The following is a 24,648-nucleotide window of genomic DNA, read 5'->3' as shown; positions in this document are numbered from 1 at the left end:
GAGGGGTGTGGGGGGGGGGCGTGTTGTGTCTCTGAAGGCCGGGGGCGCGTGGGGTGTGTGTGTTGTGTCTCTGAAGGCCGGGGGGGCGTGTTGTGTCTCTGAAGGCCGGGGGGGTGTGGCGGGGGCGTGTTGTGTCTCTGAAGGCCGGGGGGGCGTGGGGGGGGGACGTGTTGTGTCTCTGAAGGCCGGGGGGGCGGGGGGGGGCGTGTTGTGTCTCTGAAGGCCGGGGGCAGGACCGGGGGGGCCGTGTTGGGCTCACCCAGCCCTTGCCCCGCTGACCCATCAAACGCCGGGTGCGGAAGGCGGGGCGGCGAGGGCTGTGCCCCAGGCCCGGCGCTGACACCCCCGGGCACAGCTGGGCCTGGGACCAGCCCTGGGTGCTCTGGGTCACTGCTCTGCAGCCCCAGCGGCCGGGCAGCGCCCCAACCCCAGCCACGCCGGGCTGTGGGCAGCAGAAATCACCCCGCACGAGTGACCCGGCCTGCGTGGGAGCCCGCCACCGTTAGAAAGGGGCAGGCCGCTTGCCCTGCATGGGCCCATGCCCACAGCCAGGGGCTGCAGGAGGATCTGTGGGGCAGAGCGCAGCTCCCTGCTCCTGCCCTGCTGGCAGGTGTCGGCAGCCGTGGGGAGAGCTCTGGGCGCCCCTCCCCGGAGCCTGCCCCACTGGGGCATTTAGTGGCCACTCGCCCCCATGGAACCCAGCCCCATGTGCGGGAAGGGGGCTGGCTGTGTGCTGATGGCCGGCAGCTCTTTTCCTGGGCATGACGCCCCCAGCCCTTTGCTGCGAGCACCCTGCCCTGCCCAATGCACGAGCTGGCACCTGCCGGGGGTGAGGCCGGGCTCCAGGCCGGAGCAGGGGCCCTGCCCCCCAGGCAGGGGGCAAGGCTGAGTGTGGAGCAGGCGATGCTGGTGGGGCCGGCCCTCGGGTGCTGTGTCCTCGGCACTGGGAGCAGGGCAGGAAGACGACACAGGAGCCGAGCCTGGCGCAGCGGGAGCTGTAAGGGAACAGCCAGGGTGAGCTGGGCCGGGGGGTCAGTCCCCCGCCCCCGGCTGGGGCAGGCCTGAGACCCCGACGGATGCAATGGCAGTGCCAGCTAGGCCTGGCCTCTGCCCCTCGTACAGCCAGGGTGGGGGGCCTGATTCTGTGGCTCTGCACGGCCTGGGGAACGGGGTGAGTTTGGGCTCAGGGGCGGCTGATTTGGGGCATGCCCAGGGCGACGCGAATCGACCCGACTGGTGCCCGGAGCCCACAGGGGAGCCTGGCTGGTGCTTTAGTTCAGAAACATCCTCGGTTATACTGAGCCCTGGATCTGCACCACAGGGAGGAGGGGGACAGGCACGCTCGCTGGGCCCCCCGTTACCCCAGCACAACCCACTGAACTCACAGCTAACCTGTGTGCCCTGCCCCGCAGCACCACCCTGAAAACCCACCACTCCCCTGCCCCCCGAGTGCCCTGCCCCCCAGTACCACCCTGCAAACCCACCGCTCCCCTGCCCCCCATGTGCCCTACCCCCCAGCACCACCCTGAAAATCCCCCGCGCCCCTGCCCCCCGTGTGCCCTGCCCCCCCAGCACTGCCCTGCAAACACCCCGCTCCCCTGCCCCCGTGTACCCTGCCCCCCAGCCCCGCCCTGCATACCCACTGCTCCCCTCGTGCCCTGCCTCTCATCACCGCCCTGCAAACCCACCACTCCCCTGCCCCCCGAGTGCCCTGCCCCCCAACCCCGCCCTGCAAACCCACCGCTTCCCCGCCCCCCCTGTGTGCCCTGCCCCCCAGCCCTGCCCTGCAAACCCACCACTCCCCTGCCCCCGTGTGCCCTACCCCCCAGCACCACCCTGCAAAGCCACCGCTCCCCTGCCCCCCATGTGCCCTACCCCCCAGCACCACCCTGAAAACCCCCCGCGCCCCTGTCCCCCGTGTGCCCAGCCCCCCCAGCACCGCCCTGCAAACCCACCACTCCCATGCCCCCGTGTGCCCTGCCCCCCAGCCCCGCCCTGCATACCCACCACTTCCCCGCCCCCCCCGTGTGCCCTGCCCCCCATCCCCGCCCTGCAAACCCACCACTCCCCTGCCCCCCGTGTGCCCTGCCCCCCAGCCCCGCCCTGCAGATGTGGACCTTTCCCGAGATGTCCCCAATACGGGGATGGTGCTGCAGACTCACAGGACTGTCCGGTAGGGCTCTCACCGATTGTCCCTCCAGGGACTCTAAGGAAACCAGCGTCTGGCTGGGCTGGGCTGGCTGGGTGCCTTCTCACAGATCCATGGCTTTAGATCGTAGCACGGGTCCCTGTTTATGACGCCATTTCTTATTGCTCCACATGACGAAAAGCTGTAACTCGGGTAGCTCCAGTCTCTGGAAAGAGAAGGGGCATTGCTGAGACGGCCCGACCCGCCCTACGCTGGCTGTCAGCTCTGCCACCCTGGCGCACTAAGGCCAGGTCACCATCGATTTCAAGGCCAGAGTCGCTTCACCCAGCGACAGCCGCAGCCCAGCCAGGAGCCCCTCCTTCAGCGAAAGCGACACCCACTCGGCACGGAAACCCGGGGGATGGAGACTCCGCCGCGTGCCTGGGTGAGTTGTTCCACTGGTTAATTCCCCGCCCGATTTTCTGCCTTATTTCCTGTCTGATTTTTGTCTCTCTTCGTCTTTCAGCCACTGGGGCTTGCTCTGCTCTCGTCTGCCGCGAGATTGAGGAGCCGCCTGCCACCAGAAATCTGCTCTGTATGTAGGTGCCCTGGGCCCAGATCCACAAAGACACGCAAGTCCCAGGCCTAGGCACCCTGCGCTGCAGAAAATCCCCCCTCGGCTGCCGCTGAGCCCTGGAGGAGCCTAAAGTCACTCAGCACCTAACCTTTGGCTGTCAAGGGTTCCTGGCCCTGGCTGCTCTGGTCACAGCTGAGCTTCTGCCTTGGAATCCTGTCCCCCCTGGGCATTCACACCTCCCCTGCCTGCTGCTGCTTCTGCCGGCTCCCTTCAGCCTCTCCTGCCCCTCTGCCCCTCTCGGTGGGCTTGGCACAGGGCTCGTCTCCCTGTCCACCCTGGTCCAGTCGTGCTGCTTCTGCCCCCGGCTCTGCGGTGACTCAGCTCTGCCTCTCCATACTCAGCTTCATGGATTCCCGGGCCAGAAGGGACCACTGTGCAAATCTAGTCTGACCCCCTGCACAGCACGGGCCCTAGGACCGACCTGATCCCCTGCACAGCACGGGCCCTAGGACCGGCCTGACCCCCCTGCACAGCACAGGCCCTAGGACCGGCCTGACCCCCCTGCACAGCACAGGCCCTAGGACCGGCCTGACCCCCCTGCACAGCACAGGCCCTAGGACCGGCCTGACCCCCCTGCACAGCACAGGCCCTAGGACCGGTCTGACCCCCTGCACAGCACGGGCCCTAGGACCAGTCTGACCCCCTGCACAGCACGGGCCCTAGGACCAGCCTGACCCCCTGCACAGCGCAGGCCCTAGGACTGGCCTGACCCCCTGCACAGCACAGGCTAGAGACCTGCCCTGAAATAATTCCCAGAGCAGATCTCTTAGAAAAAGATCCCATCTTGAGTTAAACATGGCCAGTGATGGAGAATCCACCATGGCCATTGGTAACTTGCTCCAATGGGTTAATTACTCTCACTATCAAAAATGTACACCTTATTTCCAATCTGAATGTGTCTAGCTTCAACTTCCACCCAATGGATCATGTTAGATCTTGCTCTGAAGAACCCAGTATTAAATACGTGTTCCCCATGCAGGTACTGATAGACTAATCACCTGTACCTGCATGGGAATCACATGTACCTTCTCCTTGTTAAGTTAACTAGACTGAGCTCTTTGCGTCTCTCACTGTAAGGCAGGTTTTCCAAACGCTTACTCATTGTCGTGGCTCTTCTCTGAACCCTCTCCAATTATCAACGTCCTTCTTGACCGGTGAACAGCAGAACTGGACACACTGTTCCAGCAACGTTGGCTTCCTTCTGGGAGTTCCCCAGTGTTCCAAGAGTTACTGAAACTCAACACTCACTGTCCAGTTCAAGGGCCAGTTTCCCAAAGCTTAAAGCAATTGTTGGCATGGCTGACTGGGCACACCTGTTGACAGTTGGGTAGCTGTGATGGGATGGACTTGCCCCACGACAGTAGCGTTAACAAGAACTGGAATTGTTCAAGGCCATCCCACCGGATGTCCCAAATGCCACGATTTCACAAACATGAAGTTACTCTGGTCAAAAAACATCCTGCTTAAATGGAGCTGTGACAGCAGCCACAAAACATTTTAAAAAAAACCAGTGGAAGACAGGGGACTACCCCACAGGTGCTGAAAAGGCTGATGTGGGCCTGAGAGACCAGTAACCCACCTGGGTACACCGGGAGGATGGGCCATGGCCAGGTAGTGAGGAAACCCAGCAGGGGGTGCTAGAAACAGAGGGTGGTTGCAGCGGGAGGGCTGCCGGGGGAGCTTCACAGTCCCTCTCCGGGGAGTGGGGAGTGAGGAGACCTGGGGGACAGCCAGGCTCTTGCAGGGTGAGGAAGAAGTGCAGGGAGGTGGGAGCAAGGAGTCTGGTGGAGTGACCCCTGACTGCCCGGCCTAGGTCCCTTGGCTGGAGCCCGGTGTAGGGGGCAGGCCTGGGCTCCTCCACTAGCCATGGGGCAGGAGTCGTGAAGGTCCCTGAGAAGGGGGGTGGATGACTCGAAGCCCTGGGAAAAGGGTCTATGGAGCAGTGGGCCCAGAATGGAGGGTGACAGATGGGGCGGAGGGAGTGTATATTTGTTTCTGTGGGACTTTGTTACCGCAGAAGAGGTGGGGCTAAATGTGACCCAGCCAGAGGGCTGAGTCATGGGAAGAAAGAGACCACTGCAGGGCCACAGTAGTTGTCAACAGGGGGTGTGAGAAGCAGCGATCCTACCACTCGCTGCCCAGCTGCGAAGGGGCGCACCAACCCCAACTAAATCATCCCAGCCAGGGCTTTGTCAAGCCGGGCCTTATAAACCTCAGTCGGCATGGTTTCATGGAAGGTCAGGCTTGACAAGCCCTTTTTACAGGGTTACAGGTCTGGCTGGTAAAGATACAGTGTGATAAAAGTAGCTGTGTTCATCAAGGTACAGCGTGATCAAGGTACAGCGTGATCAAGGTACAGCGTGATCAAGGTACAGTGACTTGGATTTCTCCAAGGCAGTTGACTTAGTACCACATGGTATTTTGATTTAAAAACTTGCAGTATAGGTGTAAGCAGGGTCTGAAAGAGCTCTCCCCTGACAGCTAGCTGGGGAGGGGAAAAGGTTTCAGGACCAGACTGTATTTACATGAACACACCCACTCGGCGTCGGTATCCAGCATTCAGCACGGTGCTGCCCAAAGTGACCAACGCTGGCTGGTGTTGGGATACAAATCACTTCACTCCTGACTGCAGGGGGGAGTGAAACGGTGTTATCCATGTTACCTTTATTGTATGACTAAAGGGCAGCCGAACCGTGCTGAGCCTGTCCTGATTGAGGGGGTCGCCCTCAACTGAAAGGAGCTTGCTAAGCCAGGGGCTCGAATGCCAGAGCCCTCCCCTGTGAAAGTAAGAGGGGTGGGGACAGGTGTCCCTGCTAGGAGGTGTGGATGATACTTATGGGTCCCAGGTACAGTTTGACCTGCCCCTCCCCACTGTTCACAGATACAGCTGAGTGCGGCGTCTTTTGTTACGTGCTCACTAGCACTGACATCACTTGTGGGGGGCAGCGTTTCTGCCCAGCCTGCTTCAGCAAGGCAGTTCCCCCCCCCCAAAAGCTGACAGTTCCTGAGAGCTGGGGGAGCCTCAAGGGACGGACCTGCCGAGGTCCCAGCAGAAGGCAGGAGGCAGTGGAAGATGACAGGGTGCACTGGAGCAGCGAGTGGCTGGCCGAGCAGCGAGCGGGTTGGCCAGAGGAACCGCGGCTGGCAGGGCAGCAAGACAGAGCAAGTGCTCAGAGGCCGGAGCAAGCCAGGTGCCTTCTCCCCCGGGTGGGAGGGGAACTCCCACAGCTGCGCCTCTGAACGCTGGGTCCTCACTGACCCAGGACAACCCCTGTGAGTGGGGTGTGGTGAGGGAGCAGAGGGGGGCACAGAAAAGGAACTGTTGGTTGTAGATCTCAAGAACACGAGGCGGAAGCTCTGCCCCACGCACTGTGGGCTGGGCGTCCTGCTCACAGTTTGTGTTTATGAATCTTGTTTGTGGCATTTTCCCTAATTAATGTCAGGTGACTTTTTCCTTTCATTAAAAGTTTCTTTCCTACACTCAGCCTCAGAGTTTGTGATAGGAGAAGTTTTGCCTCTCGAGGTGCTCAGGGGTGGGGATGTAATTGTCCCAGGTCACTGGGTGGGGGCTCGAGCCGGTTTTGTGTTGGATAGGTGGAAAGGAACCCCCAGATATTGAACCCAGCCCTGGTTGCTGCTGGCTCCACCTGGCAAAAGGTTTACAAATGGAACTAATAGGGCACATGTTAGATGGATTAAAAACTGGGAGGTTGCAAAATGTCTTTGTTCCCAATGAGCGGGGCCATTTCTAGTGGGGTCTCCCAAAGATCGGTTCCTGGTCCAACACTTCAATATTATCAAGAATCTAGATCATGATATAAAATCTTGGCTGGTAATTATGCAGGTGACACAAAGGTTGGTGGGGTGGTGAGTAATGAGGAAGACAGGAGACTGTCACAGTCATCTATATGGGCTGGCTAAATAGTCACAATCCGACAAAACGTGACTTAATACAGCCAAATGCATGGCAGTGCATCTGGGAACCAAGAACACTGGTTATTTCTACAGGACATGAGACTTTGTCTTGGGAAGCAGCGACTCACAAAAGGACTTTGTGTGGCCTCAACCTGAGCCGTGAGTGCTAGGCTGTGGCCAAAAGGGCTAATGTGCTCCTTGGGTGTATAAAAAAGGGACTTTCAGTAGAAATAAGGAAGTGATCTTAGCCTGACCATGCTGCGTACAGAGGCGATACTAGAATACCGTGTCCAGTCCTGGTGTCCGCATGCCAAATACCAAAGAATGTTCAGAGGCGGGTCACAAAAATGACCCAGAGGATGGAAAACAAGATATATGATGTGAGGTTTAAGAAGCCCAATCTAATCCGTTTATCAAAGACAAGGTTGAGAGGTGACACCGTCTCAGTGTCTAGGTTCTGACACATGGAAAAGAGAGCTGACACCAAGGGGCCTTTCAGGCTAGCAGACAAAGCCATAACAAGGTCCAATGGCTGGAAGTTGGAGTTGGACAAATTCATCCTTGAAATAAGATGCTGTTTCCTAGCTGTGAGGGTGATTAACCACCAGAACAGCTCACCATGGGAGGTGGTGGTGTCTCCATGGCTTGGAGTCTTTAAATCGAGGTCAGATAGCTTTCCAGAAGATATGTTTTAGTGCATCTTTGGGGAGCAGCGCTCTGGCCTGTGTGTGACGGATGTCAGGCTAGATAAACATCGTGGTCCCTTCTGGTCTATGAATAAATTACTGGTTGGGACTGTCCTCTGTGTGCCCACACTGAATGTGATCAGGTCGTGAGACCTCCCACACCTCTCCCAGACTGAAGTCCCTCATAACACAGGTTTTCTTCCCACGTCACAGACAAGAGGTTAGTGAGTATCCCATTCTGTTCTCCGGTTTGATTTGGTGTCTGTAACAGACCCCACCCGTGCACCCGCTGGGCTTTTTTAGCACATTCATCCATAGGCATGATCCTGCACTTCTGAGTTAGCAACACCTCTAAAACAGGTGATGCTGCCTTTCATGCAGAGTGCCCCCCCCCCAAACCTTCCTAAAGAGGCTGTAACCAGTGAGTTTAACATCCCCGTCCTGTGACTCATCCCGCCAGGCCTCAGTGATGACAATAATACCTCATTTCTTCTCATCAATGAGAATTTCCAATTCCTCTGGCTTGTTAGCCGGATTCCCAGCATTGGGTCAGAGACAATTAAGAAATGTCTCCTCTTCACGTTCCCTGCCAGCGCTGTTCAGTACGTTCCTGACATCTGGATTTGTGTTTTACACTCATTTGCTCTGTGGTTTTGCCCCTTGCCCTCCCAGGAACCACCTGACTTACGCTGGGGCACTACCGATAAAGAATTTACTCAGAGGACTTGAAACTGCTTGAAACTCGTTATTTTGCAGCTTTCAAGTACATGGTGTTGCTTTAAATATTCCCCTCTGGCAAAGGGTCCACATGAGGAACTGCAGGCCCGTTGGTTCCATTTCGGGGAAACCACTTCTAACCCTTCCAGCGCACTTTAGTCAGTGGCTTTAGTTACAGTTACTAAAGTGCATGTTTCTTTTGGATGGTGCCACTGGTTAGCAAATGGAGCATCTAGCTTAAGAAATAAATATGATACTTACGGTTTAAAGGGTGAGTTATCAACCCACTTCCACTGCCACTGTGATTCCTTATTCCGGACTAGTCCAATCCAGTATGGGACGTCAGTGTTTTTCAGAAAATTCTAGGAAGAAAAGAATTCACCCCTGCATTCAGGTGACTGCTGTGAAGAAGCAGAGAACTGCAGGGAGAGGATTAGCTGGTGAAGAAAAGGATGTTTCCATGAGCACGATCACATTGCTCCAGAAGTGGGGTTACCCAGCTAGCCAGGTGTGGGGCGGCGAACAGCATCCTCCCAGCGCGCCCTGCTATTGGTTATCCATCGTACTGGATCCCACTCACCCCAGCCCACCAGAAATGAGAGGCCCTGGGTACTTTCCCTGCTGGGATCGGCTGTGCTAACTGGGCCTACGAGTTTCCCCGAAGTGTGAGCTCAGCTGTGAAAAGTGGGCGACGGTTCCTAAGATGTCACAATACCCCAGGACAAGAAATGGGATGGGAAAATGTGGAAAAAGGAGACAGACTGAATTAGTCCAAACAAAAAGGCCCCCTGGTGTAACTCAAGGATTGCGTTAAGGCCTTGCCTGATAAACAACTGACGTGTGGGACCGAAGTCAAGGAGCCAAAATTGGTGTGTCAGAAATTGGGTCTAATTGGTGGACAAAACAAGGAGGGCAGGGGCTGTTCTACCCACTACTCCCTTTGGCATCCTTAAAGAAGGAGACTTTGGGAGACAAATTGCCTACTGGAGCCAGCTTCACCATCCTGGCTGCCCTTCACCCCATCTCCTGGGACCATCATTCGGACCCTGAGAGATGTCCTGTCCTGACCAGACCGGACCAGAGAGAGGGACCCAGAGGACACCAGCTCTGGCTAAGTCCTGAACACCACTTGGGATGTGAGACTTCATCTCTCCATCTCCCTTGGGCGTCCCTTTCCTTCCCCACCTTATTTCTTCCCTCCCCTGTCCTTCTCCTTTTGACTTCTGTCTCATAAGAGTCTGGGTAGCCAGCCAAGACTGTACATTTTGCAGCAAGGCTGTGAGCCTGTGACCAGGGAGGCAGAGGAATGCAATGCCCTAACCAGCCCAATGGTGGTACGAGTTTTTCAGGTCTCAGACTGGCCGATCAGACCTTATGCTGGGCCTGAGTCTCTCCAGCAGTGAGGCTGCATGTGAGAGTCAGCACCAGAGAGAGAAGCTGCATTTTCTCTCTTTGCTGTTCTCTTCTCTCCCCTTTTGGGTGTTTGTCTTGTTTTGTCTTTTAGGAAACAGGACTGGACTTTAACAGCAGCGCTAGCCCATCTCAGCTAACGTCTTCTCCTCTCCCCAGAAGGACAGTTATCACCATCTTTGATACCATCTAGAGACTGTCAAAAGGGGGGCAGGTTCTTTTTAAAAACTCTCTCCAGCTGAAGGGAAAGGGAACAAGGGATGTTGTTCAAATGCAAGCCTTACGTAATACTTTAATTCCAAAGGCTTTAACTGTTTTGCCTTCTCTTCTGTATCTTTAATGAAAGGTTAAGAGGCTGTTGAATGGGGTGTTTGCCGGGGCACTCAGCAGGCCGAGGTCTCTGTAGACCAAACCCTGAACGTTGTTTAAAACTGTTCAATGCTGGACAGTGACAGGGTCGTGTTAACACCTTTGACTCTTTGGGCTGCTACACTCCCTCTAAATCAATACAACAGGCCTGCAGGCCCGGACCAGCCCAGCGCTCTATGGCTATAGCGGAGGAGTTTGCTGCTGCAGAAGCTGGGAGAGCTGCATTTACCCTGCCTGGCCCCAGCTGCCCCAGTCAGAGTGTACTGCCCCACTGCATGGAGAGGGGCTACTTCTCCCCAAGGTAATGAGCCCTTTCTCCCTGCTCATCAGCCCAGATGCACCATCAGCCATGAGCTGTGTCAGGTCCCCAAGGCTCAGCCCCCTCCTCTTCTCCCTCCACTCACCCCCGCTCTGGGTGTCCTCATTTCCACAGCCACTCACAAATTTGCCTCCTGCTCCTGCCTTGTCTCCTCCCTCCAATCCCACATCTCAGCCAGGCTCGGGGACATCTCCTCCTCGATGTCTCACCTGCAGCTTAACACTGAACTCCTGATCATCCCATGGAGAAGCCCATGGGGAAAGCAGTAATTTGGTGTTCAGAGCAGGGTTTGAATAGTGCGCAGTGAATAAGGCAGGGGCCACACCTTGAATGAGGAGCTGTGATAAATGAAGGGGGGTAGCTCCCTTTTATGGACACCCAGCCAGCCAGTAGCTATAAAGTCCCTCTTGATGGTTGTTCTCTGCTTGCTTTACCTGTAAAGGGTTAACAAAGTCCTCCAGGTAAAGGAAAGGGAGTGGGCACCTGACCAAAAGAGAAGCTAGAACTTTTTTAAAAAACTTCCCCTTTGTCTCTGTTATTCTCCGGGAAAAAGGGGAACAGGGAGCAGTTATGCTGTGAGAAGCTTTAAGCCAGGTGTGATCACAGATCATCAGCTCATACCTAGAATTATTTATTTGGAACCCCCAAATGTGTAAGCAGATCAGGAATGTTTAGAAAGATGCGATTAGGTTTATTTCTGTTTATTTCTTATGGCTAGTGGCCTCTGTGCTATCCTCAAATGCTTTTGTTTGCTTGTAACCTTTAAGCTGAAACCCCAAGAAAGCTATTTTGGGCGCTTAAGTTTTGGAATTGCTCTTTTAAAATCTAGCCAAAACCTAAGTTCCAGATGGATTTTCTTTCTTTTTTGTTTTTAATAAAATTTACCTTTTTTTTAAGAACAGGATTGGAGTTTTGGGGTCCTAAGAGGTTTGTGCACATGTTGTTTGATTAGCTGGTGGCAACAGTTAATTTCCTTTGTTTTCTTTCTCAGCTCTTCCCCTGGGGAAGGGGGGGAAGCGGGGTGTGTGAAAGGGCTTGAGGGCACCCCACAGGGAGGAATTCCCAAGTGCGTCTGCCTGGGTTCCAAAAGGCATTTTGCATTTGGGTGGTGGCAGCGTTTACCAAGCCAAGGTCAGAGAGAAGCTGTAACCTTGGGAGTTTAATACAAGCCTGGAGTGGCCAGTATTAATTTTTAAAATCCTTGCGGGCCCCCACCTTCTGCACTCGGAGTGCCAGAGTGGGGAATCAGCCTTGACAGGAGGATAAAAGAAACATCCAGGGAACAGGTCCATCTTGTGCCCTGAATGAGGCAGGGGTCATGGGGGAACAATAGCCTGTGGCCATGTAATTAAATGCTGTATCCTAAGGCATATGCACCAGGGGGCGAATTAAGGTAGCACAGGCAACCTTAATTCTGGCATTTCCTACCTGTTGCCTTGCCAGTGCCAAGTACAACAGGACAATTACTTCCCCCGTGTCTTACATACAACACTCCTGTTAACACACCCCAGCGTGCCATTTGTCTTTTTTGCAATGGCATCACGTTTCTGTGACGAAGTGGGAATGTTCTTAATGTTTTCTCTGGATACTGTGTGTGCCTCAGTTTCTCCATGTGTTACTCAACTATCTAGGTGGTGGGATCAGAGTGTGCGATTGTTGCAGAGACCCCTGAAGGGCAGGTGTGACACTGACTGGCTGCCTGGGCCAGAGAATGGCCAACACTCTGTATCCTGGCTGCTGATGGCCAAAGCCTGTCTCCTGCAAGAAGCCAGCTGGAGGTGTTGGAGAACAAAGACAGAGGTGACCTGTTTGCCCAGGAAAGAGACAAAGCCCGGAGGGGGGCGGCTGGACCTGACAGAGGCTGGGCTGCTGCGAGCTGGTCAGTCTCCTGGTTTGGGACTCTGGGGGAGTTGGGGGGAGCCCTGGGATCTGGAGCCCCCCAAGATGGACTTCGCTGAATGTTCCTGGTTTCTGAACTAACAAGCTCTGCTCTACGCTGGATATGAGTCAACAGTGTGCCCTTGTTGCCAAGAAGGCAATGGCATTTTGGGATGTATACGTAGGGGCATTGCCAGCAGATCGAGGGACGTGATCGTTCCCCTCTATTCAACATTGGTGAGGCCTCATCTGGAGTACTGTGTCCAGTTTTGGGCCCCACACTACAAGAAGGATGTGGAAAAATTGGAAAGATTCCAGTGGAGGGCAACAAAAATGATTAGGGGGCTGGAACACATGACTTGTGAGGAGAGGCTGAGGGAACTGGGATTGTTTAGTCTGCGGAAGAGAAGAATGAGGGGGGATTTGATAGCTGCTTTCAACTACCTGAGGGAAGGGACCTCAGGAGGTCCTCTAGTCCAGCCCCCTGCTCAAAGCAGGACCAATCCCCACTAGGAGGGTGGTGAAACACTGGAATGCGTTACCTAGGGAGGTGATGGAATCTCCTTCCTTAGAAGTTTTTAAGGCCCAGCTTGACACCACCCTCCTAGTGGGGATTGGTCCTGCTTTGAGCAGGGGGCTGGACTAGAGGACCTCCTGAGGTCCTTTCCAACCCTGATCTTCTATGATTCTATGATATGCTGGGTTCCCCACGCCTAATAACCCATCTGTGTCACATGCTGGCTGGGTCACTGCTGGCTGCGGAGTGGGGGGCAGGGCCCTTTGGGGGAGGGGTGAGGCTCCCCAGGGGTCCCGTCCAGGGAGACTCACTGCAAGGAGCTCCCGGGGTGACCAGGGGGCTGAATGCTCCGAGGTCAGACCCAGGAGGCACGGAAATCAAGCAGGCTCCTTGCCCTGGTGAGGGTGCCCTGAGGGGAGTCGCTGCTCCAGAATCCTGGCTGACTTCATTTAGAGCACCGGGACTGGGACTGCATGACAGATGCTAGCTCAGATTCTGATCCACTCCAACCCCTGGATCCTTTACAGCAGCATGACCACCCAGCCAGTTAGTCCCCTTTTTGTAGCTGTGAGTTTGATTTTTCCTTCCTAAGTGTCATATTTTGCACTTGTCTTTATTGAATTTCATCTTGCTGATTTCAGACCAATTCTCCAATTTGTCAGGGTTGTTTTGAATTCTAATCCTGTCTTCCAAAGCACTAACAATCCCTCCCAACTCCGTGTCATCTGCAAACTTTATAAGCATATTCTGCACTCCATTATCCAAGTCATTAATGAAATTATTTACTAGTACAGGACCCAAGACAGACCCCTTTGGGACCCACTGGATATGTCCTCCCAGTCTGACAGCAAACCATTGACATACTCTGAGAACAGACTTTCAGCCAGTTGTGCACCCGCTCTGTAGGGATTTCATCTGGCCTGCACGTCCCTACTTCGCTGATGAGAATGTCGGGGGACTGTGTTGAAAATCTCACTGCGGCCCCTGCAGGTACCAGGGGCTGCGCTAGTGCAGTGTCTTGCAAGGCTGGGGCTTTAGACTGGAAGCTGTTTAAAGCAGGGGCCGCGTCTTTCTGTGCGTGCTACGAAGCGCCCGGTGCACTGTGGATGCTGTAAAGCAAGCTAATTAATACTAGTTTAGATTCCATGGACAGTGAAAGTGGAAGTGGTATGAAAGAGCTGAATGGCAGGGCTCCCGTTATTCCTTTCCTAATTTCTCTGAGTTTTACCCCCTTTCTCACTCTCTGTATAGATCCTCTCCTGCTTTGGGCTCTATAAATATTTGTCCCTGTTCCCATAACCTCCCCCACCCCAACGCTGGTCACAGAGCCCAGCTAGACCAATTCAGCTCTTTTAGCCTCCCCCATAAATCGATCCCTCCAGCCCCTGGATCATTGCCATTGCTCTTCTCTGAGCCCCTGCCTATTTGCCAACACCCCCCAGCCTGGAGACACCCGCTCTTTACACAGTGTTCTGGCTGTGGTCACACCGGCCGTGCATGTACCGTACCGGCATTGTCCACCAGTATTTGGTGATAAGAAGCCGAGCAGAGTTCAATTCACATTCTTCTTTACTTTTCTGCCAATTCACCTTCTTCTTCGAGACGAACAAGCACTTTCCTCTGTACAACACCCACTGCGCCGGGCAGCAGCCTGGAGAGAAGAGGTGGTGAGAAGCTCAGAGGTTGTCCTGGCCCTGTGTGCAATTAAAGGGCTCATGCCCAGGGCTGTACAAAGAAGGCCTGGTCCCTCCCCAGGGGCTCACACTCCCCCAGACTGAAGGCTGCTCCAGGAGCTGCTCTGAGCTGGGGGGAGGGGGGGTTCCCCAAGGGTTTGGGGCAGGCTGGGAGCTGAGTCCCAGGCTCAGATACAAGTGAACTGTTCATGGGGTTCAGGGGAGCTCCCAGCCTTCCCAATGTGTCCTGCAGCCCCTGACTGACCCTTCCAAAGGTGTGAACCCTCCAGTACCATGACAGTCAGCCCCAGCCAACTCCGCTGTGGCTCTGTGGGTTCAGCCACCGTGAGGACGTGGGCACTGCTCCGTTACAGCTCTGGCCGGAGGGCTGGGCAGTGATGCGCAGACAGACTGAGCCCTTCTAGGGATCGGGCTGTTTCCCTCGTTCTGACAGAGCTCCTTGTTCCGCGTGAGCAGACAGCGACTCGCTGCCCTTGTCACCTGGCAGCCGCCTCCTCCCCGTGCCCCGCTCTGCCCGTTGGGGAGGCCCCAGGCTGTCTGCGATGGCGCACACACTCCCCTGCACCATGCAGACCTGGGGGCCAGCGCTGCCTGGGGGAAGAGCTGCCCCTCCTGAATGACCAGAGCCACTTGCTGCAGCATGGCCCTGGTGCCCCTGCTGGGGGGTGGGGTGCCCTAGTGACCCCCGCCCCGGGAAGGCAGTACCTGTCTGCTCGCAGGAGTGGATGCTGGACAGGGCGCTCTCCGTTTGGTTCAGCTTCTCTTTAATTTCTCTCTTCTCCTCCTGTACCCTCGCCAGCTCCTCCTTCGTTCCCTCTAACGCGGCCTCCTGCTGTCGCAGCTGCTCCTGGCTGCTGTTCTCCTCCTGCCGCATCAGCTCCAGCTCCCGCCTGGCCTGCTCCAGCTCCCGCCTGGCCTGCTCCAGCTCCTGCCTGGCCTGCTCCAGCTCCTGCCTCGCCTGCCCCAGCTCCCGCCTGGCCTGCTCCAGCTCCTGCCTGGCCTGCCCCAGCTCCCTGGCCGTCTGCGCCAGGGTCGCCCCCTTGGTGCTGACTTGCTGGGAGAGGCGGCTGCTCTCAGCCTCGTGCGCTCGGGACGCCTGCTGCAGATGCTGGGAAACCTGCCAGTCTGCAGGGGACAGACAGCGTGAGCCTGGCCGGACGCAGGGGCGCACGTGCCAGCAGGGCGGGGCGGGGCCGGGAGGGCGACTCGAGAAGTGGGCTCACTCATCCACCCCAGCAGGGCCCCAGGGGGACAGGGACCCTCCCGACCGTGGAGAACAGCCCCGTAATGCCAGAGCCTCCAGCAGCGGTGACGGAGACTCAGGAACGCTGGGCCGAGGCGGTTCAAACAGCTGGGAGGCGAGTGGGGGCTGCAGCCAGCGGGCAGCCTCCGAACCCACAGCGAGGGGCCCCGGGCGCCGGCCAGCGAGGGCCGGGCAGAGCGCCCTGCAGGCAGCCAGCCAGGGCCAGCCGAGTGCCAGCCCAGCAGCCTTTCCTGGCCCTGCCAGGGACCCGCCTGTGCCCTACAGCCCCTGGCCAGCGGAGCTGGGGTAGTGTCAGCCCCGCCATGCGCTGACTGGCCCCAGCAGCATCTGTGCTGGTGGGCGGGCGCCAGGCGGGCAGTGGGTAGAGGGCCCAAGAAACAGGGCCCCGCCCCTCCCTCCATGGGCCCCTCCCCAGAGAGGATTCCCTGACAGGGCCCCCCACATCTCCCTGGTAACAGAGCCCCCACCTGCCCTGGGACAGGGCCCCCCACATCTCCCTGGTAACAGGGCCCCCGACTGCCCCGGAACAGGACCCCCCCACATCTCCCTGGTAACAGAGCCCCCACCTGCCCTGGGACAGGGCCCCCCACATCTCCCTGGTAACAGGGCCCCAGTCTTCCCCGGAACAGGGTCCCCCCACATCTTCCTGGTAACAGAGCCCCCACCTGCCCTGGGACAGGGCCCCCCACATCTCCCTGGTAACAGGGCCCCCGACTGCCCCGGAACAGGGCCCCCCCACATCTCCCTGGTAACAGAGCCCCCACCTGCCCTGGGACAGGGCCCCCCACATCTCCCTGGTAACAGGGCCCCAGTCTTCCCCGGGACTGGGCCCCCAGATGCCCCGGACAGGGCCCCCCATGGCTGGATCCGTGTTGCTGCTGGGGAGGTTTCCTGAGCTGCAGCCAGAACTCTCCTTTGCTCGGGTTCACCCCCCCGCCCGCGCCCTGTGTCACCCTGAGCCCCCCCATGGTGCCCCTGCCCCCCACATCATCACTCCCCACATGCAGCTCCTTCCCTCTCTCCCCTGGCCGGGTGTCTGGCCCCACAAGCCCCCCACAGGCCGAGTCTCCTACTCACAGCGAACCCCCAGGCCGATGGTGGTGGCCAGGAGGAAGAGGCAGGTCCCCAGCAAGCCGAGGGGCAGGTACCGTGTGCTCCACCAGGGCTCTGCGGGAGAGAACCAGCTGCGTTAACGTGTGGGAACCCTGGGCACCAGGTCCCCCATCCCCTTCCCCCGAGAGGGCAGCGTGCCTGGGAACCCAAACCCACGGCCCAGCTCCCCCCTCCGGCCACGCAGGGAATGGGGCTCAGCCCCCCAGGAGGGCAGTGGGAGCCAGGGGAGAGCTCCCAGTGCCGTGGGGCTGCAGGGACACGACCCGCCCGGGCTTAGGCTACCGGCTCCAGTTCCCCCACAGTGCGTGGCTGGCAGCCTGGTGGGGTGGGCGCCGGAGCCCTGCCCGTGCAGTGGGCCACGCACCCAGGCTTTGCCCTGTGCTTCTGCCCACCCAGCTGGGGCCTCTGCCCTCACCCAGCCACAATCCCCCATCCCCATCCCCACCAGGAACAGGGACACCCTGCCCAGGGACCGGGACAGGCTCCTGGGGGCATGGCCAGCACCAGCTGCTGGAGTGCAGGGGAGCGCCCCGTGGGCAGGTCTGGGCTAACCCCAGCTGCTGGGTCATTCCAACCTGATCCCTGAGCCGCTGGGCGTGGATCCCACAGACAGAAGAGCCCCAGCAGCCCCCCAAGCCCGTCCCCGGTGCTGGGCCAGGTATCGCCTGGGGCCTGGCCCAGCCTCCTGGGGAGACAGGAGCCAGTTCACTATAGCGTCCGTCCCTGCCCAAGAAGTCTGTTCTCTCCCGTTCGGAGCCTGATGGGGGCCGTGTCGGAGCGGGCTGCGTGGGGGGTCTGAGCTCCTGTGAGTGGGCTCCATGCCCCTTGTGTGGGCTCTCCCCACGCATGCCCCACCAGCCGCTGGATTTCCTCTCTGTGGCCAGGCGGCCTGCTCCAAACACTGGGCCTGGGGCCTCGTGCCTGGCTGGCTACTCTGGGCGCTCACAGCTCCACTCAGAGCTGGGTGAGCGGCAGGGCCCAGGCCCCAGCCCCTCCGAGCGGCAGGGAGAGGCAGCTCCAGCCGGGCACCCCCAAAGGAGGCTCCAGCGAGCATCGGCCGCAGCAGCTCTGTAGGGCTCCACGCCCCAGGGGCTCTGCAGCCAGCGGGGACACAGGACACAGCCCTTGTTATCCTACACGGCAATTCGTTACCATGGCCCGCCTGTGATGAGGTGTGTGCGGATGTAGCTCATGCACCTGTTATACGTGTAACCCTTCCGCCCATCAGCGCTGGCAGCAACAAGGGCCGGGTTCAGTATCTGGGGGTTCCGTTTCAATAACACAATGCAACCGGCTCGAGCCCCACCCAGTGACCTGGGACAATTACACACCACCCCCTGGGCGCCTCTGAGAGGCAAAACTTCCCCTCTCGCAAGCACAGAGTCTGAGTGCAGCCAACGTCTTTTAACAAAGGAGGGAAACAATGCGGCATTATGTTGGGGAAACACCACCAACAGGATTCATAACACAACCCATGAGCAAAAGACCCACCCCCAAGTGAGTTGGGCAGCGTCCTCTTCCTCTCAGGGTCTTAAGTCCAGCAACCCAAAAGTCACCCAACTCTCAGGCGCTGTCCTTCGTCAGTGCAGCCCCAGAGTTCAGAACTTCATCTGCAGAGTTCACCTCCCAGCCCAGGTGGAAGGTACGGAGGCACCTTACACGCGCGGCTGCTCAGGGCCGACTGCCTCACTGCTGTGTGGGGTCCTGCCCCAGTCCTCTCCGCCAGCCACTCACCAATGTGCCCTCAGGGCCACCCCCCATTTAACACAGCTCTCAGTGAGTTCAGCTGTTAGCAGAGGAGCCTCGCTGCTGGCACACCTGCATAAGCTTCTTACACTAGAATCACTCGCCCAGAGCAGATCTCACGCTTAAACCCAGGTCTCGCTGATTGCAGCTCAACAGCATTTCACAGGACTCTTATCTGAATCAGCTCTATTATTACACAGTGTAAAAAAAAAAAACAAGAGGGCAGCATTTCAAAACCAGACTACCACATACAACTACAGGTTTCAGAGTAACAGCCGTGTTAATCTGTATTTGCAAAAAGAAAGGCACACTTGTAGCACCTTAGACTAACCAATTTATTTGAGCATCAGCTATAGCTACATACAACTACCTCTCCTAAGCCACAGGCCTGTGGAACCATGTCCCTTGCCTAGTGAGTGCTTCTCAGTTGAGGGAGAGCCCCTCAGCCATAAAATGCCAAGTACAGTTCTACTGTCCTGGATTCAAATAACCAGGATAACAACACTTTATTACTCCTGCCCCAATAACAAAGAGACCGGGGATCCCACAGCAGGCAAGGTGACCTTTGGGCAAGCAGTCCCATCATGCTAGGCGGGGTGGGTGTGCCCATGCAAACGAGATCAGCCCCTGAAGGCCTTTTCCACAGCTCACCACCAGATATCAGGGGAGAGCTCATTCTGACTCCGCTTACAGAGACCTCGATTCACTGCCACGACACTCTGGTGGTTGGTTGTTCCTGTGGTCAGAAATTCCCCTTAAACCCTCAACTTTCAGCTCCCCAATACTTGGGGTTTCCGTTGGGCCGTTGATCTCTTCGAAGCTCATAGACCTCAAGACGTACGCTACCTGCGGACGCTAATGTCTTACAGGAGACAGGCCTGTCGGCTGACTATCACTACAGCCGCTAAATATCATGAAGGTGTGACGAAGTGGGACAGTTCTTAATGTTTCCTCTGAATCGTGTGGGGGTGCCTCAGTTTCCCCTAGGCAGTTCTTAAGTATCTAGGGGGTGGGGTAAGGGTGTATGATCATTGCAGAGCCCTAGAGGGCAGGTGTGTGCAGGGGTCTGGACACAGAGAATGGCCGACACCCTGTTTCCTGGCAATTGATGGCCTGGGCCCTTCCCTCCTGCAAGGTGAGTGCTAAAGGGTTGGAGAACAAAGGAATCAGGTGCCCTCCTGGCCCGGGAAAGGGACAAAGCCCATAGGAGGGGGCGCTGGAGAGAGTTTCAGTTTGGGGCTGGCTGGGGACATGGAGTGAAGGGCAGATGTGGTTGTCTGGCTCACTGCCCCCAAAATTGGACCCAGCTGAGGAGCGGCGGTGAACCAGCTGAGCAGCGGGGAACAGCAGAGCAGCACACAGCAGGAGTTTGTCTGGGAGTTCGCCTGGGGTGAGCCCAGTGAGGCTTATATCTTGCCAACTTCTCTGAGGAAGCTCATAGTAGGAAGGTGATATGGAAGCGGGGGGGTTCAGCTATTGTGACCTGCACTGGATGTGCCATGTTTGTCTTTCTTCCAGAGGACAGAAGCGACTTTGTCTGTACAAAGTGCAAGCTGGTCTCCATATTGGAAGAGAAGATTGAAGGTCTGGAGCAACAGATAACGACCCTGCGTTGCATACAAGAATCTGAGGATTTCCTGGACAAAAGTCAGGATATGCTTCTACGGGCACAAAGCTCTAAAGATTTAGAGCAGGTTGCACAGCGGAGCCAAGAGGCCAGTGAAGAAGCTTGGCAACATGTGACCTCCAGAAGAAGAAGGGGGAATGTCCGGGTTCCAGCAACACGGACACAGGTAACTAACCGCTTTCATGTTCTCTCCACAGGTACCATTGCGGAGAGTGGACCAGATGATACGTCTGGGGGGAGAAAGCAGAAGGAGACTCCACTGGTTGGAAGGCATGAGATGCGCTGTCCTGAGGTTGGGGGTTCCACGACCACTGCTCCCAGGAGAAGGAGGCGTGTGGTGGTGGTCGGGGACTCTCTCCTCAGGGGGACTGAGTCATCTATCTGCCGCCCTGACCGGGAAAACCGAGAAGTCTGCTGCTTGCCAGGGGCTAAGATTTGCGATGTGACGGAGAGACTGCTGAGACTCATCAAGCCCTCGGATCGCTACCCCTTCCTGCTTCTCCACGTGGGCACCAATGATACTGCCAAGAATGACCCTGAGCGGATCACTGCAGACGACGTGGCTCTGGGAAGAAGGATAAAGGAGTTTGAGGCGCAAGTGGTCTTCTCGTCCATCCTCCCCGTTGAAGGAAAAGGCCGGGGTAGAGACCGTCGAATCGTGGAAGTCAATGAATGGCTACGCAGGTGGTGTCGGAGAGAAGGTTTTGGATTCTTTGACCATGGGATGGTGTTCCAAGAAGGAGGAGTGCTGGGCAGAGACGGGCTCCACCTTACGAGGAGAGGGAAGAGCATCTTTGTGAGCAGGCTGGCTAACCTAGTGAGGAGGGCTTTAAACTAGGTTCACCGGGGGAAGGAGACCAAAGCCCTGAGGTAAGTGGGAAAGCGGGATACCGGGAGGAAGCACAGGCAGGAACGTCTGTGAGGGGAGGGCTCCTGCCTCATACTGAGAAAGAGGGACGATCAGCGAGTTATCTCAAGTGCTTATATACAAATGCACAAAGCCTTGGAAACAAGCAGGGAGAACTGGAGGTCCTGGTGATGTCAGGGAATTATGACGTGATTGGAATAACAGAGACTTGGTGGGATAACTCACATGACTGGAGTACTGTCATGGATGGGTATAAACTGTTCAGGAAGGACAGGCAGGGCAGAAAAGGTGGGGGAGTAGCACTGTATGTAAGGGAGCAGTATGACTGCTCAGAGCTCCGGTATGAAACTGCAGAAAAACCTGAGTGTCTCTGGATTAAGTTTAGAAGTGCGAGCAACAAGAGTGACGTAGTGGTGGGAGTCTGCTATAGACCACCGGACCAGGGGGATGAGGTGGATGAGGCTTTCTTCCGGCAACTCGCAGAAGCTACTAGATCGCACGCCCTGGTTCTCATGGGTGACTTTAATTTTCCTGATATCTGCTGGGAGAGCAATACAGCGGTGCATAGACAATCCAGGAAGTTTTTGGAAAATGTAGGGGACAATTTCCTGGTGCAAGTGCTGGAGGAACCAACTAGGGGCAGAGCTCTTCTTGACCTGCTGCTCACAAACAGGGAAGAATTAGTAGTCGAAGCAAAAGTGGACGGAAATCTGGGAGGCAGTGACCATGAGTTGGTTGAGTTCAGGATCCTGACACAGGGAAGAAAGGTAAGCAGCAGGATACGGACCCTGGACTTCAGGAAAGCAGACTTCAACTCCCTCAGGGAATGGATGGGTAGGATCCCCTGGGGGATTAACATGAAAGGGAAAGGAGTCCAGGAGAGCTGGCTGTATTTCAAGGAATCCCTGTTGAGGTTACAGGGACAAACCATCCCGATGTGTCGAAAGAATAGTAAATATGGCAGGCGACCAGCTTGGTTTAACGGTGAAATCCTAGTGGATCTTAAACATAAAAAAGAAGCTTACAAGAAGTGGAAGTTTGGACATATGACCAGGGAAGAGTATAAAAATATTGCTCGGGCATGTAGGAATGAAATCAGGAAGGCCAAATCGCACCTGGAGCTGCACCTAGCAAGAGATGTCAGGAGTAACAAGAAGGGTTTCTTCAGGTATGTTGGCAACAAGAAGAAAGCCAAGGAAAGTGTGGGCCCCTTACTGAATGAGGGAGGCATCCTAGTGACAGAGGATGTGGAAAAAGCTAATGTACTCAATGCTTTTTTTGCCTCTGTCTTCACGAAGAAGGTCAGCTCCCAGACTGCTGTGCTTGGCAGCACAGCATGGGGAGGAGGTGGCCATTCCTCTGTGGACAAAGAGGTGGTTCGGGACTATTTAGAAAAGCTGGACGTGCACAAGTCCATGGGGCCGGACGCGTTGCATCCGAGAGTGCTAAAGGAATTGGCGGCTGTGATTGCAGAGCCATTGGCCATTATCTTTGAAAACTCATGGCGATCGGGGAAAGTCCTGGACGACTGGAAAAAGGCTAATGTAGTGCCCATCTTTAAAAAAGGGAAGAAGGAGGATCCTGGGAACTACAGGCCAGTCAGCTTCACCTCAGTCCCCGGAAAAATCGTGGAGCAGGTCCTCAAGGAATCAATCCTGAAGCACTTACATGAGAGGAAAGTGATCAGGAACAGTCAGCATGGATTCACCAAGGGTAGGTCATGCCTGACTAATCTAATCGTCTTCTATGATGAGATGACTGGTTCTGTGGATGAAGGGAAAGCAGTGGATGTATTGTTTCTTGACTTTAGCAAAGCTTTTGACACGGTCTCCCACAGTATTCTTGCCAGCAAGTTAAAGAAGTATGGGCTGGATGAATGGACTATAAGGTGGATAGAAAGTTGGCTAGATTGTCGGGCTCAACGGGTAGTGATCAATGGCTCCATGTCTAGTTGGCAGCCGGTGTCAAGTGGAGTGCCCCAGGGGTCGGTCCTGGGGCCGGTTTTGTTCAATATCGTCATAAATGATCTGGAGGATGGTGTGGATTGCACTCTCAGCAAATTTGCAGATGATACTAAACTGGGAGGAGTGGTAGATACGCTGGAGGGCAGAGATAGGATACAGAGGGACCTAGACAAATTGGAGGATTGGGCCAAAAGAAACCTGATGAGGTTCAATAAGGATAAGTGCAGGGTCCTGCACTTAGGACGGAAGAACCCAATGCACCGCTACAGACTAGGGACCGAATGGCTAGGCAGCAGTTCTGCGGAAAAGGACCTAGGGGTGACAGTGGACGAGAAGCTGGATATGAGTCAGCAGTGTGCCCTTGTTGCCAAGAAGGCCAATGGCATTTTGGGATGTATAAGTAGGGGCATAGCGAGCAGATCGAGGGACGTGATCCTTCCCCTCTATTCGACATTGGTGAGGCCTCATCTGGAGTACTGTGTCCAGTTTTGGGCCCCACACTACAAGAAGGATGTGGATAAATTGGAGAGAGTCCAGCAAAGGGCAACAAAAATGATTCGGGGCCTGGAACACATGACTTATGAGGAGAGGCTGAGGGAACTGGGATTGTTTAGTCTGCAGAAGAGAAGAATGAGGGGGGATTTGATAGCTGCTTTCAACTACCTGAGAGGTGGTTCCAGAGAGGATGGTTCTAGACTATTCTCAGTGGTAGAAGAGGACAGGACAAGGAGTATGGTCTCAAGTTGCAGTGGGGGAGGTTTAGGTTGGATATTAGGAAAAAAAATTTCACTAGGAGGGTGGTGAAACACTGGAATGCGTTACCTAGGGAGGTGGTAGAATCTCCTTCCTTAGAAGTTTTTAAGGTCAGGCTTGACAAAGCCCTGGCTGGGATGATTTAGTTGGGGATCGGTTCTGCTTTGAGCAGGGGGTTGGACTAGATGACCTCCTGAGGTCCCTTCCAACCCTGATATTCTATGATTCTATGGGTCCTGTTCTCTGCACCTACAAGCTCTATGTTAGACCATGTTCCTGTCGTCTAATAAACCTTCTGTTTTACTGGCTGGCTGAGAGTCATGTCTGACGGCAGAGTTGGGGGGCAGGACCCTCTGGCTTCCCCAGGACCCCACCTGGGCGGACTCGCTGTGGGAAGTGCAGGGAGGGGCAGAGGAGGCTGAATGCTCCGAGGTCAGACCCAGGAAGGTGGAAACCTTTGAGCTGTGTGTCCTGCAGACAGGCTGCTCCCAGAGAGACTTCCCCCGAGTCCTGCCTGGCTTCATGGGGAGCAGTTCCCGAGCATCACCCAGGGACTCCGTGACACCTGCCCGGCTTGCTCCCCCCGGGACCCCTGGGCTAGGGGCAGGGCGAACAGCCACACACTCACCTTTGCTCTGCTCCGCCCCTTGCCCCCGCCTCACCTCCCCAGGCTGGGCCAGCTGGATGTTCTCGTAGGTGAGCTCTGCCTCCTCCTCGTCTGCGGGCGCTGCAGGGAGGGAGAGGGCGCTGGTTAGTCTGCAGCCTGGCTCCGGGCAGGGGGCGGCACCACGCAGGGGCAGGTCAGCTCTTACCTGCCTCCCGCGACCTGGAGCACACGCTGCTCCCCACAGGGGCCTTCACGAACTTCAGGTCGGCATAAACGACGCTCTGGGCCATCTGGGAGCCGGCTGCAGCTCCGGGGCTCGCTGGGGAGGGGCTGGCAGTGCCTGCGCGGTGCTGGCTGGAGAGGGACAGGCTGTGCCCGCGGCGCCGGCTGTGGGGGAACCGGCTGTGCCCGCGGCGCCGGCTGTGGAGGAACTGGC

The 24,648-nt window shown here is 56.5% G+C and overlaps 1 protein-coding gene across 1 annotated transcript; it reads right to left on the bottom strand.

Annotated features, from left to right (window-relative positions):
* Positions 1–730: 730 nt before the first annotated feature.
* LOC141987140 (B-cell differentiation antigen CD72-like) lies at positions 731–24,648 on the bottom strand. The gene is made up of 8 exons (XM_074952203.1): positions 24,418–24,648; positions 24,234–24,332; positions 16,612–16,701; positions 14,976–15,395; positions 14,085–14,227; positions 8,345–8,445; positions 2,163–2,354; positions 731–995 (listed from the first exon to the last, which is right to left on the bottom strand). The coding sequence occupies exons 1-7, from the start codon at positions 24,500–24,502 to the stop codon at positions 2,207–2,209; spliced, it is 1,086 nt and encodes a 361-aa protein (XP_074808304.1). The 5' UTR covers positions 24,503–24,648; the 3' UTR covers positions 731–995; positions 2,163–2,206.

The sequence above is a fragment of the Natator depressus genome, chromosome 5 (assembly GCF_965152275.1).
Source record: "Natator depressus isolate rNatDep1 chromosome 5, rNatDep2.hap1, whole genome shotgun sequence".
NCBI classification, from domain to species: domain Eukaryota; kingdom Metazoa; phylum Chordata; order Testudines; family Cheloniidae; genus Natator; species Natator depressus.
Note: the sequence above shows the minus strand (reverse complement) of the source record. Positions and strands in the feature narration are given on the sequence as shown.